Raw genomic sequence first — 14,259 nt, 5'->3', positions numbered from 1 at the left:
AGAAATTATTATTATTATTATTATTATTATTATTATTATTATTAAAAGATTATGGTAAAACACCAAGTGGCCAAAAATGCAGGAATGACAGGTCCAACTGTGTTTGAGTACACACAGGTGTACTTAATTTAATGTTTAAGGTCTCTGTATGTTGCCACTGCACTGTGCATTATAGCTTGCAAAATCTACCACAATCTACCATACAGAGGCTGAGTAGATACTGTAGATGAGTAGATATCCACAATACTGTGTAGTAATTATTAAATACTACCATTCTAAATTCACATTAGACTGTAGACAAAAGTTGAAGTCAGTTCAGTCCCCGATAAAAGCACAGCAGCATAATAGGTGATTGTCAAACACCTTATCGACCAGGCTCTTTTTCTACTTTCAAATGAAAAACAACTCTATGGGAATTGACAGAGCAGCCACAGTCACAAAGACGCCAATATAAGCTAACCCATCCATTACTCTAAATATAGCAGGTCCAGACTGAGATCTCCAACAAATACAAAAGATCCAGACATACCTACCTTAGGGTACATAATACACATATACCAAACAAAACAACAAAACAATTAAGTAAAACTATCAAACAGCAACCATGACCATTTTATATAAATAATATGCATAGTCAAATGTAATGAAAGTAATAATTATGTACATTTAATGTTCAAAAGCACAAAATACATAAAATAAACATTTTTTTTTAAGTTTAAATAAAAGCACCCCTCAGACTTGGAAAACAGATTATTTTATGACCAAATATTAATTCAAAATATCTTCTCCCAATTGAATCTGGAGAGACACTGTTAGCTAAAAGAAGAAGAATATCTATTTAATGTCTGTAAAGACCAATCACACATTCGATTAATCTTTACGTGCTTTTGTGCAGGATTTTGAGCCAGTAAAAAGGTTTTGGTAACTTTGGCTATCATCCACTGTTTCAATAAAACGTAATGGAAAACAAACCTACATTTCGGTATGTTAGAACCAAAAGCCAATGAAGAACCTCCCTGTACTTAAATATGTGTCTTGGGCATGCATGGGAATTGATTCACAAAATAAAGAACCAAGCTGGAGCAGCTGGTATCTCTCCAAGTTCTGCATCTGCCTCAGGTCTTCAGTCCAAGTCACGAGTCTAAGGAACAGACCTGGACACATGCCTTTTTTAAGAGCATGAGAAAAGTATCCAAGTCAAGAAACCGCTCCACTGTAGTTCAAGACTTTTTTAAAAAATGTTATATTAACAATAGTACTTGTAAAGCATATATACGGGGTTATTGGCTGACATATAAAGTGATTTTAGTAGATCTGCATGACTCTTGAATTTTATGTTCATATGCATCTCTTTTTTATGACTGTGTGAAAATGGCCTTGGAAGTCCTTGTTAAACTAGACATGCCAGCAGTTATTATTTTGAAGAACAACCATGAAAAAGGTCTTTTTCCCATGTATTTGAACTCCTGGAAGAGGAAACTGAAATGCAGTAGAATAAAAGTATGGATACGATTCTAGAGATAAGGTGACCTCTAGTGTTCAACCTTAAATGCAAAAATCTTTGAATGAAAAATTGTGTATCTTACCATCATGTACAAGCCACAAGCTTGTTACTACATGTACAAGATACCATGTTTACTACAGTTGGAATGCTTGAACTTTAAAGGGGTACTGTTAATTATTGTATTATTGTATTGTGTATTATTAAGAAGATAGTACTGAGGTTAAGATACTGACTTTTAGCATGTGAAACAAGGTCTTCTCTTGTAATTCTATTTCTTGATATAAATTTCAGACAAGATTTTTGTATGCTTATAGGTTTACAAAATTGTACTTTCCAAATGCTGTACTTGAGAAAAGTATGGTGATTACATAGTTGTCAAGAAAACAATTGCAAACACTATGGTCTCCCGTTTTCACACTGCTTCTCACGTTTTCACTTGCCTCTCTTCAGAACTGCATAAAGTTAGCTGAGCACTAGAGGCATTTGTTTTGAAGCTCAACACCAATTCACTAACTGTGTATTAACATGAGAATGTGTATGGGACACAATACTTACTTGTTAAGTTTTTGTTTGATATCTTCAATACTCTGTTGGTAACTTATATAGGCAGTTTCAAATTTAAACAGCAGCTTCTGATGAGACAGAGTACAGTCATCTAAATTGGCCATTATAGCAGCCCAGCCTTGGTGCTGGAGATGTTCGTCGTGAACTTGTTGTTCACAGTAAGAACAAATCTTCTTGGCAATTTCAAACATTTCCTGAAAAACAAGTTAAATAACAGTCACTGTAAAATATAACTGACATTTCCCTGAATTAATTTATTGCTGGTCTGGTTTTGCAAAGATGTAAATGTTTGCACAGAGTCAGGACCTTGGTTTTATGCCTCAGCCGAAGGATGGCACCTTTTTAAAGTATAGTGTATTATATAGTGTACAGTATATTGGTCACTAAAAGTACGGTATGCTCATTCCACAAAACAAAACATAAACAAAAAGGGTGTCAACAATTCAGTTTTGTCAAAGAAACATTAAGATGTACATTTTATGTCCTATTTGAGACCTAAGATTGACAAGCCAGGCAGTGCTAGCAGTGCTAGCCAGATATATGACCTGAAACCAATTTACATTTAATCCTCAACCAGACTAATTCCCACATTACTCTTATTTGAAATGCAATAGGCACTATTTGTTTTGCACTTTTTAGTCATTAACAAATGTTCCTCAATTTTTATAATCCTTGACCACAGATTGGAAGTCAAGGCTACAAAAAGGATTCAAAGACTAAGAGGGTTCAATATCCCTGTGCCAAATCATTCAAAATATTGCCAGAAATGTGTTTTATTACAAACATTTTTACCAGGACACAATGCAGTTATTCATTTTGTTTCACTGCATGCCATTTTTAATTACAGTAATTACAGACTTTAACAGACGAATTTGGTAAAGGGGTTTTGTCTGCAAAAGGGATGACCATAATGTAAAACGATCTGCAGCCAATAATTTTGCCAAACACATGGAATTTAATTTCAGATTCAGTGATGAATTGCTTTGGCAATTTTATAAACGTCACAGTAAAGTAAATCATAAAAACTTTGAGCGCACCCACTGAAGAGATAGAACAGTTTCATAAGAAATTAATAAATTAATTGAAGATGAAGGTATCCTATTATCCCAACTGCACGATGCTGACTAGACTGGTCTCTTCTGGAATTCTCTCCCGTAAAATACCCAAGCATACGATCATGAGACATCTACACCAGAATATAAAATCAGCAAGGAAAGGATCTTAGCGTTACTGTGTACAAATGCTAACAGCAAGCCACAAGGATATAATAAACAAGCTTCCAGTAGTCCACTACCATTCCAAAAAAGCTTGGTTTACGTCTGATATAACTTTCATTGCTTATAAAAGTTTTTTTGAGCTTCACATATAGCATGGCAATTTGATGCACAGCTGGCAATATCAGACACCCCCTAACCCCAATTAGTCCAGTAAAGTAAGGCTTTACTGTACTGTAATGCCATACAATACAGTATACAACATATTTATTTAGATAAACAGTAGAGTGAGTTTTGTATTACATATCCAGAAAGTATATAATATACTTTGTTTTCTTATAGTGCCTTTGGGCTGAAAAGACGTCTATGAAGATGTACTTAGTTTTCACCAATTCAAAACATTTCAAAAGAAAAACAAATACATTGAATAAATTACCACAGCAAGTTGTGTTCGCGAGGCAACGGTGTGAAAAACAGCTGGCATCAAGAGTGATTCTTCAACCTTTGCATCCATGTCATTTTCCACTGAAAATGTGGTTTTAGGTATTGTTGGAGGGCGATCACAGAAAATCATTTCCTTACTGAACAGAAAAATGGGATTTGTATCCTGCAATAAAAAAATAAACAACAAAATGAATTCATGTTCCAAAACACACCCTTGTGTAATAGCAAAATTAATACATCTATAAAGTACACAGGCAAGCAGACTAATATAGTTAGAAGAATTAGCTACCTGTACACTGATCTTGTCAGATCTCAGAAACCTAGCAAGGCTGAGCGGAGCAGGATTGGAAGAACTCTGTGGAACTCAATGGGTTCCAGACTTAATGCAGTTATTGCCTTAGTTATTGCCTCAGAGATATGATACCAGATACTGACTTTTGCACACTTGAATGTACCTCAGTATCAACTTGAAATACCTGGGCTGAACAAAAATATTATGGTTCTAATACCATAATACAGAATCAGTGCAGAGAATTACCCAAAAATATAAAATACAGTTCCTTATTATTCTTAAAAATAGCATGATCACAAATACACATTGTTGATAATAAACCAAAAATAACCTTGCTATGCCAGTAAGTTTGAAGGGTACAGTATTTCAGTAGGGGTATGAATAAATCTGAAAGGAACTGTAAATGAAATTTAGCTGTGATAAGATAAGGAAAGCAAAGAGGGCACATCCTCCTTTTTAAATCATTTATCATGTTTGCGGAGTCCATTTCCCCCATTTCAACTGTCAAATGTTTTAATAATTATAAAAGATTAAATCGCTTTTTACAGTCGTTTTTTGTTGGAAAATAGTTTTTTTTTATTATTTGCTATATCTAGGTAGACTGTTTCCATATCATTCAAAGACTGTAATATTACTCTCATGTTGAGAAAAGTGTATTAATTTAATGAGCAGAATAAATGTTAGGAAAGATCAAAGTTGTGAAAAAAGTGGTCATTCAGAGCACTGAAATTTTAATGACAATGTGTATTTAACATACTACTTTGCAAATAACGATTTTCACTTTTAACTTGTCAGCTCAAACTGTAGTTCATTTTTCACAACTGCAGTACTAGAACTTAATTAGTGTGTCAATGAGAATAGATATAAAACCATACTGAAATCTTCAGTAATGATGTTTGTGTACAGTGATGGAAACATAATAATGTGTTTGTTTACAGTGGTTTGATAGACAACTGAATGGGTTACCTTCACATGCACTTCCAAATATGAAATGTAAATCAGCTTAAGATGGAAATTCAATTGAAAACAATGGTGATACTGCACCATACTGTGCAATACTTACTGTGCCAGCACTATAACTGCAGACACGTCTATCTGCAACCATACACTCCCCGCCATTGACAACAAGAACTTGGTTCTGAGGTGCAATCCTATATCTGGACTGGATAGCATTCTTAAGGTCTGCAACACTTAAAAACAGAAAACAAAGATTTACAACGCTTACATTACAGAACAATATCCTACTGACATACTTGAAAATTTTTTATCTATAGCACATTGTCTTATCACATAGTTAAGTTAAAGTTCATGTTTATTGTCATTATACTCGTACACAGGTATATGGTATAACGAATTGCTATTTAGCTAGCTCTCAGACGGTAAGCAGGACAAAAAAAACAACAACAACAGGCAATGTGCAACACAACAACAGATAATATGCAAAACGGGTAATGTGCAAAACAACATCAGCTGTTCAAAACCATACATCAACAGAATGAAATAAAGGATAGAAAACTATGGGGAGTGAACTTCTCGACATGGGAGGTGTAGGTAGTTTCAATGTGTGTTTGAGTTTTGATAAAGAGAGAAGGCACTGTAAGGGTTCAAGAGCATAGGTGAGGGAGGCTGGAAGTGTAATAGTTTGATAGTGTGGGGGTAAAAATGGTAAAACCCGGGGAGTCTGGGAGTCCAGGCCGGAATGCTCCGGCACCATTTTCCAGATGGTAGAGGGTTAAACAGTCTGTAGCTGGGGTGTGTGGGGTCTTTGATGATGCTTGGAGCTTTTCTCAAGCACCGTCTGTCATACATCTCCTGGATGGATGGGAGAGCAACCCCAGTGATGGACTGGGCAGTTTTCACCACCCGCTGTAGGGCTTTGCGGTCAGCAATATTGCAGTTGCCATACCACACTGTGATAAAACCTGTCAGTATGCTTTCTGTAGTGCATCTGTAAAAGTTAGTGATGATCTGGGGACATATTTAGCCTTCTTCATCTGTCTTATTAATGACAGCGCAGTCACTTCACTACTTTAAAAAAAAAAAGAATTGCTCTTACGTTTGGACAGCAAGTTCAGTGTTAAATGTCAGTGTATTGCCATTGTTGACCAGAAACACATACAACTTCATGTTGATATCTCCAGCTTTCTTCACGTGTCCCTTTCTTTTTCATTGAGTCATTCAGCACCTACTCCCATGAAGAAAATAAGAAAATATTTTAATGAGCAAAAACAGTATATTTGGAAATCTGGAAAAAAAATGGATCAACATTATTTGTGTAGCAAACGCACTTATACTGAGGATATAATATAATAATATTAAAATGAAAAACATTTAAACACCAAATATTTATGTAAGACATGCAGGAGATCTCCAAAATACTTTAAATGACATGAGGGGAAAAGAACTGGAGTAAACATTCATACTGAAACAGTCTGAAGATCCATTTGGACCAATATCTTATGTTTTTAGCGATTATTTCCCTTCTCAAAACTGCTTAGAAATGCACAAAATCATCACAAAGCATTCTCACATTTGCAACCAGGTTTTAAACTGAGTTTGCAATTTTAGACTTCATGAACTTTATGATTCAACCTTTTAAATGTAACAAGAATACAAAGGGGATGATGATCTCTTTCTGAATGCACAATTGCAGCTAACTTTTTTCTTTGTTACTTTTTTGAGTAGTCCTACTCACTGTTTAACTATAACATTTTTATAAGGACTTGAAATATTTGATTAAATCCACTAATTAACTCAGTGCTGTGTTTCTTCAACATATCAGTAGAAAACTAAATTAAACACTCTCAAACTATTTATCACATCTTCCTAATTTCTTTTCCATTTATTTTACATAGCATTTGTTAGATTGTTTCAAAAATTCAAAACAATATATTTAGACTGTATACTTACTCTTAAGCACAGGACACAGTTTCCTGATATCTACAGCCAAGTTTTTCAGGAGAGGAGAACATATGTTCGATTGCTCTTTTGCTGTTGCACCATCAAAATTAACCTTATAATTGCTTGGTAGACCTGTTAATGAAAACAAAAACATTAAATGAAAAAGAAAACCAACCCACAATTAATATGCAATAATGTTAAAAGGCTTCTGGAACTAACATCACGTAGTTGAAAACATTTCTCAATATATTCTAAAAAATGTTAACTAAGTCAATAAGATAAATAGACTGTAGAAGGAAGAACACTCATTCTTCACATTGTTGCCTTTTACACACCCCTCTTCAACCCACCAGAAATCAGGAATATACTTTGTGAGTACTGATACATGTGCAAGTTTGAATTACTTATATCATACATCCCAGAACATCATAGCAGTATATAATATACTAATATCAGTGCTACCCTTACAAAAGAGAAATACTGCAAAAGGACATAAAATCTCATACAGGCTACTATTTCAAGTACAAGTTATTTCCACATAAAATGGTATCCAAAATGGTATTCAAGTATATTCCTGCATAAATTTATAAATTACTGCTAACTACTCATGTAATCACAGTATCTATAGTTTCAAAGCTACAAAACGTGAGTCACTGAGCCAATTATCAAACCCTGTACTTTTTGTTACCTTTTTTGTGTTCGTATAATTAACCACTAACTACCAAACAGGCTGGAAAGGCTCCGTTACGTTTATCCATCACACAGACATCAACAATGTAAGGATGTGCAGGACTGTAATTAAAAGAAGATGTGCCTTCAAAACAAAACTGCTAGTACTTAGAAAAAGTCAGAGAACTGTCCATGTTCACAGTAAGACCCTGAACATGGCTCAACATTCACTCATCTACACAAATAATCCACTGAGAGCAAGACACAGGATCAGCAGAGAAAGATAAAGCACGCTTCACAACACTAAGTAAAGAAAATTCTCAAAAGCTGTTAATAACAGACAAGCATGATCATTCATAATTTTTATTTCTATTCTAATCTATAGTCTAATTATTTGTTCTTATTAAATGTAATGTATATTTTGAACCAAAATCACAAATTAGGTATAGCAAAGTAATAACGATAATGAATCAAAATATCACACATTAAAAGACAAGAAACTATGGCAAACCAAACTGTACTGGGTTTCGCCCCAAAACTTCATGCATACTCAACAGACAGGCCTAATATGCTGGATCTTTCATGGTTAATTTGAATCAGTATATAGTATAAGACTAGTGATTTGTGGACTGACTAATTATAAGTGTTATCACTTTATATGTTTTGGAGAACACTTATCCACTGATGAGGGTTCAACTGGGAACATGTGCATTGCAAGGTATACAGTATGTAGTATAAACAATTTTGTCATTTTAACACTGAAAAACATCAGCCTTTTGGCACCTTGGTTTATAATAAAATGTGAGTTTTGCATATTGTTGTGTACTGTAGCACAAAAAGTTTAAGTCCGTTTGCCTTTGGACAGAGCATACAGTTTACAAATCAATCAATCATCTCATTTAATTCAAAAGTCTATGTTTTTTTTTCACATTGAGAATCTGATTTGGATTAATTATAAATATACAAATGTACAAATTAACTAGAAAGTAATTGCAAATTTCCATACCGTATAATCCCTATAAACCAAATGGCTTTGATCTCCAGCTAAAACACTACATACAAGTGACAGGCTGCAGATACAAATTTCCTTCCCTTGTGAAAAATGGATATGTATAGTATTGAAAGAGCTATTTAGAATTATTGTTATAACATAATAACGTAATTGCTTGCAATTCCTTTTTCCCAAGCACTTCATGTACTGGGGGGACCTACTTCCGCCATGCACTGACCTGCAACAAACACAGCTAATAAGGCAGATAAGTGACAAATAATTTGACCAATTTAACTATGGAGTAAATTTAGGGAGTACAGGTTATGCAAGTCCACTACTATGTTACTAACAATTCTAGGGGACCTTTAATGACCATGTAGTCAAAACCTTGATTTTTGATGATGTCTCAGCTGAATAACAGTACCTTCTACATCACAGCATCCCCTGTCAAAATACTTGGGAATTGTTTGGAAAATTGTGGCCCACCAGAGCCACCTATTGTAGTGATAACAAGGGTTATCCTTGCTTAGCTTCGGGTATCTGACAAGATCTAGCAATATTTTGTGCATTCATGCTGAATGCTTCCAGACAAGGGATGACTTAACTACAAACCCATAAAAAACAAGGTATAAATCAAAGTGAAATATGAAAATATTACATGATACATAAGCTAAAGTTAAGATACAAATACTAGCAATAACAAATTTCATGAATAGTGAAACAGCAAAAAACCTTAATCTAATAAACAATTTATACAAACTCTCAAAAAACTAAGGTCACTGGCATTTGTCAACCCCATTTTTGCAACTCAATATTCACAATATCTTATTTTAAAGTTCTGATCTTTTAGAAATTAAGAAGATGATTTGACTTTTCGTCAAAGAACGCACAAAGGTCTTCACAATTAAGAAAGTCCTGGCAGCAAAGAGAAGAATAATCAATATAAAGTCATACCCTACATTTAGATTTACAGACCCACAATAAAGTAAATGTGTACATAAAATACTTTTTTTTTCCTTTTCTTAGCCCATGCATGAGAAATAATAAAATATTTTGACAATAAAATATGTATGCAATAGTTCAGGTGGGTAGCTGCATTTTGGCTGCGGAGCCTTCTTTGGGTATGAGCAGATCTCACACCTGAAGAAGGCTCCACAGCCGAAACATTGTATTTTCTTTCTTCTCTTTTCAGCGTGGAATTAACCTATTACTTGTTCCTATGTATGCAATAGATCAAAATGAAGCCTTTTCAATCATTAAAAAAAATATCTAATGTACACATAGATTTACAATTGATGCTGCCATGAACAGGCTAAACAGGCATCAATGTCGCAGTCTGGCTAATCACCAACGGCAAATTGATGTAAAGCCAAGGCATGATTGCCTGTACCAGCATAAAGGTGATATATTAGTTCTGTATTAAAACCAATGTAACTGCAAAGCAAAATAACCCAGGGTAGGGCTGAACTGTGATTTACTTTCTGTTACACAGCTTTATCATCAAAGCGACTTGACTTGTTAAGAGTACTACAGTCTATACTGCAGGAAGTCTACAACTTTTACAGGTCTCAAGAGTTTTTTAGAAGTTTCGTTTTTCATAATTTTCCTATTTATAAACACAAAGCATTAATTAACAGCTTAAAACTATGACCTTGGAGCCAGACCTGTGGCTACAGTTTATGGCTGAGGTGAAAAGAACTATTCTCTCTTCTCAAGCACGCTGCAAACTCTACAGTACCTGATAAGACAGGACCAATTGGAAGAACAATGTCATCTCTCACTGATGAATAGCAACTGATCTGCAAAGCCCAGGGGTTACTATTGCTTAGCATAGACACCCTGGCTGACTCATACCCACCCAGCCCCAGCAATCCTCAGCCAAACATGAGCAACCTCTCAGGGGACTCAAGGTGACAGCTGGCTAATGACTTTACAAGGATCTTATGACGTCTAGACTTCATCAGTCATCGGATCACTTTTAAAAACCTTCAGAAAAAAGTAAAGTTACAATGAACAGTACCCAATTTGTTCCATTACGCTTATTAGGCTTACCCTCTTGTGCTTAGGTTTATTATTCCAAAGATAAACTCTTCAACACAAAGCTACCTTTTTGACAGTACTCCATGAGAGTGAAGTGAACAATAATACCTAATTTCTTCCTCTGTATGCTTTATTTTTATTGTACCGTCAGTTCATGTGGTGTGCTTACTCTTAGAGCAGAAAATAACAAAAAAATTAGTTGTATTTCTTCTCCATAGCTCTTTTTGATAACCTTTGTAGATTAATTGCCATTCTAGGCATCTTTAGCCTTATATGAGCAAAGGTCTGTGGTCTCCTCTGCATAAGGAAACAATTACACGGAGACTTTTGACCAACCAGACTGTTTTCTGTTATCTAGTGTTGTGCATCATGTTTGCTGCTGTAACCACCACACATTAAATAGTTCAGTTTCTGAAAGTTGTCTGCAAGACTCTGAATGAGACTGGGTAAAGAGTGTCCTAAGATTTAACTGAGGTCAAAAGCCAAGAAAATGCTCCAATTACCATTTTTAAATGGATAATGTTAAACCAAAAGTTTCCATGAATTTATTTTTTTCAGCAGGATTTCAGTGAAAGGTGGAGGTGTCCCCATAATCATTACTGTTACACCGGTGTGTATACTGTACATATATAGGCAAAATCACTGTGGCTTAAAAGCAATAGATCATTCACAATGTACAGATGATCAAGACTTACAATAGAACAAGTAATAGGTTCATTTCATGCTGAAAAAGAAGAAAGAAAACACAACATTTCAGCCGTGGAGCCGTTGACACCTGAAGAAGGCTCCACGGCTGAAAAGTTGTGTTTTCTTTCTTCTTTTTTCAGCATGGAATAAACCTATTACTTGTTCCTTTGCAGCCTACGCATGTTGACGCAGCTGCCCACCTGAAGACTTACAACATCCACACTTAAATGGGTTTTATCAGTTTTTAAAAATAATTATTTTCACAAAATATGACAGTGTATAAATTCTGGTCAACTATAGAAGAGTTGATTAAATACTGTATACAATAGTTCATAGCCTCAATATTTTCTAGTCCTATAAAGACACTTTTTTCATGCCAACTGCCATAGAGCTCAACCACAATGGACAATATAGTACAAAGGGTTAAAGTCAATAAGTGCCTTTGTTTTCAAACCTAAACACACATCCTGTTAATTTTCACAGGGATCTACAGGTCAAGTTTCTATAGTGGTTCTTAATTAACAGTATGAGCTAAAATAGTTAGTTTTAAAATGCACCTGTCTTGTATACCACAGTTTGCTCTGCATTACACTTCTTACCATGGGACAATCTTTGTATAGAATAATGTATGAGGCATAATTAAGAGTGCATAATTAATAAGTACAGTTAATAGTTAAAATATACTTAGAAAAATCTACTATTTACCTATTCTTTTATTTTTCGAGAAGAAAAAAACGTTTTGTCTTTGAAAAATGTTTGTCATAAAAACATATCAGTACAGTATTTGACAACAGTTTACAACAGTAGGATCCAAACAATGGTAGGAAGTGATCTGCCTCGAACTTCATGTGTCTCACACAAATAGTCTAAAGGTTAAAACCCCAGTTTGATCAAGGGCAGGTATCCCTTCCATTTCTTAAAACCGTGTCCGTTTAGATCTCCGACAGGTAACGTGTGCTCCACTCACTTCACAGACCAAAACAAAAGGAAAGTTTTCCCTGCCGTAAAATGACAAGCATGTCCAGGCTGAGTCATGTCGTGTTGACCACTGAGCCATTCCGAGTTCTAATTCGCTAAACCTTGACTCGCTTTTCTTTAACGTGAAAATTGACAAACAAAAGTCAGTTTGTTATAATTACACAAAGGCCGCCACGTTTAAGTCCCTTTAAGATCTGAAAGGGTTTCAGCAGTGCTCTGTATGCAGGCTGTAGTCCAGTTTCAATCCGAGGCCTAGTTTCCTTTTCCTACTATCACTGAACAAAGTAGTGAAGACTACAGAAGAAGCGATGAAGGCAGAAAATTTTCCTCCCAACAGAAAATGAAAGGCTCATCCTCGTTTTGCTACATTTCGGATTATCCGTACAGTACACCGCCAATGGGCCCACCACACGCTAGTCAGCCTGACTATACCACCAACTGTTATAACACAGTACAAAGGATGGCTTGCTTATCTGCATCTTATCAACTTATCCCACTCGCGTTTCTGTGTTCAACACTATGACAACCGACCCCTCCAACCTGATCAAGCAGACTGAAAACTGATGTTAACTTAAAAAGCAATAGCAGCGAACCCTTACCTCTGGTGTTTATGTATCACATCCTCCAGGTTTAACCCTGCTTTGGGACCGCAAAACATACACAGTTGCTGTTTATGCGTTAGACGGTATATTTCAGTGCGTACACATGTGCATATTGTCCGTTTTAATTTCAAGAGTCTGGGGGTTTTGTTGTTACGTTTCTTGTAAGCGATCTTCTCGTCCTGGATTGTGTAATGTTTATTTCAAGTAACACCCTCTTTCTGTATGTCTGCTCTGTGTTTTGTTCTTGGCGTCACTGCGCAGCGCGGTGCACGCTGGGAGCGAGTGAGGCAAAGTCGGACTTGCAGGAAGAAGTGAGGGTGACCCTCATCCGGGTACCGTCTGTATAACCATAGCGGAAGAGCGTATAACGTTTTACGTTTCCTAACCGAGGATATATATAAAATATGCTGTATTTCCAGCGCGTTAAATGACCACGAATGAGCAATGTATTTCATACAAATGTAAAAAAGCAGTGTGTGGGAAAAAAACGGTTTAAAGTAGAAATAGATGAGAATAAAATGGTTCTGTAATTTAATCTGTAACATATACAATGAAAACCAGTATACGTGACAGACTTTGTAGAAAAAAATAAAAATGAGCTAGAAATACATTTACTTGTCCCATAAAGAGAATTTGTAGACAGAACTAAGCCATAAGGAATATAGTCTGTTGCTCTACATGTGGAGTGCCGGGAATACGTTTTTTATATTAAATATTAATTATTAAGTTGTGCCTTATATGTGGGTAATGAAAGAATCCATCTGAAAAGGTAGTTTGGTCCATTTAGCAAGGCTCCGGATTTGGTTTGCTAGTTAATTGATAATGTAAACAATAGTTAGACCTTGTCCTCTTGCTAACAACAAACACAGCATTGACTATGTTGTATTAATTATTTCATTTGCATTTTACTTTGGGATTGGCAGTCTTAAAGCACATTAAATGAGCATTAAAAAATAAAAAACGATATCAGAATGGTTCATAACCTTTGCCATTGCATGTTACAGATAATGCTGGCAAATGTTAAGATTTATATAAAGAAAAAAATGCATCAAATATTAAATAAGAATTATGTTTCCTTTCAGTTCTTTGAAATAAAAAATACTTTCTAAGAGAAAAGTACATCGAAGAACATCCAAACACACCTTTCTGTGTTTTAACAAAGCTAATTTGAGCAATAACATCTTTTGCTGTTTGAATGCAAGTAAACTTTGTTTACTTTAAGGTAATTAAAACATTTGTCTAGGTTTGTTGGACGTGTGTAGTTTTAAGAGCTGTGTGAGATCTAAAATGTATAAGACTGAGTTATTTGGTCAAGCCTGCTTGATGACCTATAAATGTGTTTTCCCTGGTTATGATACCAGATGTATCCCAAG

At 35.2% G+C, this 14,259-nt stretch overlaps 1 protein-coding gene across 3 annotated transcripts in view; it reads right to left on the bottom strand.

Annotated features, from left to right (window-relative positions):
- rb1cc1 (RB1-inducible coiled-coil 1) overlaps positions 1-13,152 on the bottom strand; it is a 67,073-nt gene extending 53,921 nt beyond the window's left edge. For 2 of the 3 annotated variants that reach the window (XM_088642449.1, XM_088642451.1), the window contains exons 1-6: positions 12,884-13,152; positions 6,929-7,051; positions 6,075-6,203; positions 5,082-5,208; positions 3,719-3,889; positions 2,060-2,262 (exon numbers count right to left, since the gene is read on the bottom strand). In XM_088642449.1, coding sequence (XP_088498575.1) covers positions 2,060-2,262; positions 3,719-3,889; positions 5,082-5,208; positions 6,075-6,145 — 572 coding nt within the window. In that variant the 5' untranslated portion in view covers positions 6,146-6,203; positions 6,929-7,051; positions 12,884-13,152. Of the gene's footprint in view, positions 1-2,059; positions 2,263-3,718; positions 3,890-5,081; positions 5,209-6,074; positions 6,207-6,928; positions 7,052-12,883 lie in introns of all 3 variants that reach the window. The other variant, XM_088642450.1, reaches the window with a different exon arrangement.
- Between the last annotated feature and the right edge of the window lie 1,107 nt (positions 13,153-14,259).

The sequence above is a fragment of the Lepisosteus platostomus genome, chromosome 8 (genome assembly GCF_059453375.1).
Source record: "Lepisosteus platostomus isolate fLepPlt1 chromosome 8, fLepPlt1.hap1, whole genome shotgun sequence".
Lineage (NCBI taxonomy): Eukaryota > Metazoa > Chordata > Actinopteri > Semionotiformes > Lepisosteidae > Lepisosteus > Lepisosteus platostomus.
The sequence above is the reverse complement of the archived record's forward strand: the minus strand, read 5'-3'. Positions and strand labels throughout refer to the sequence as shown.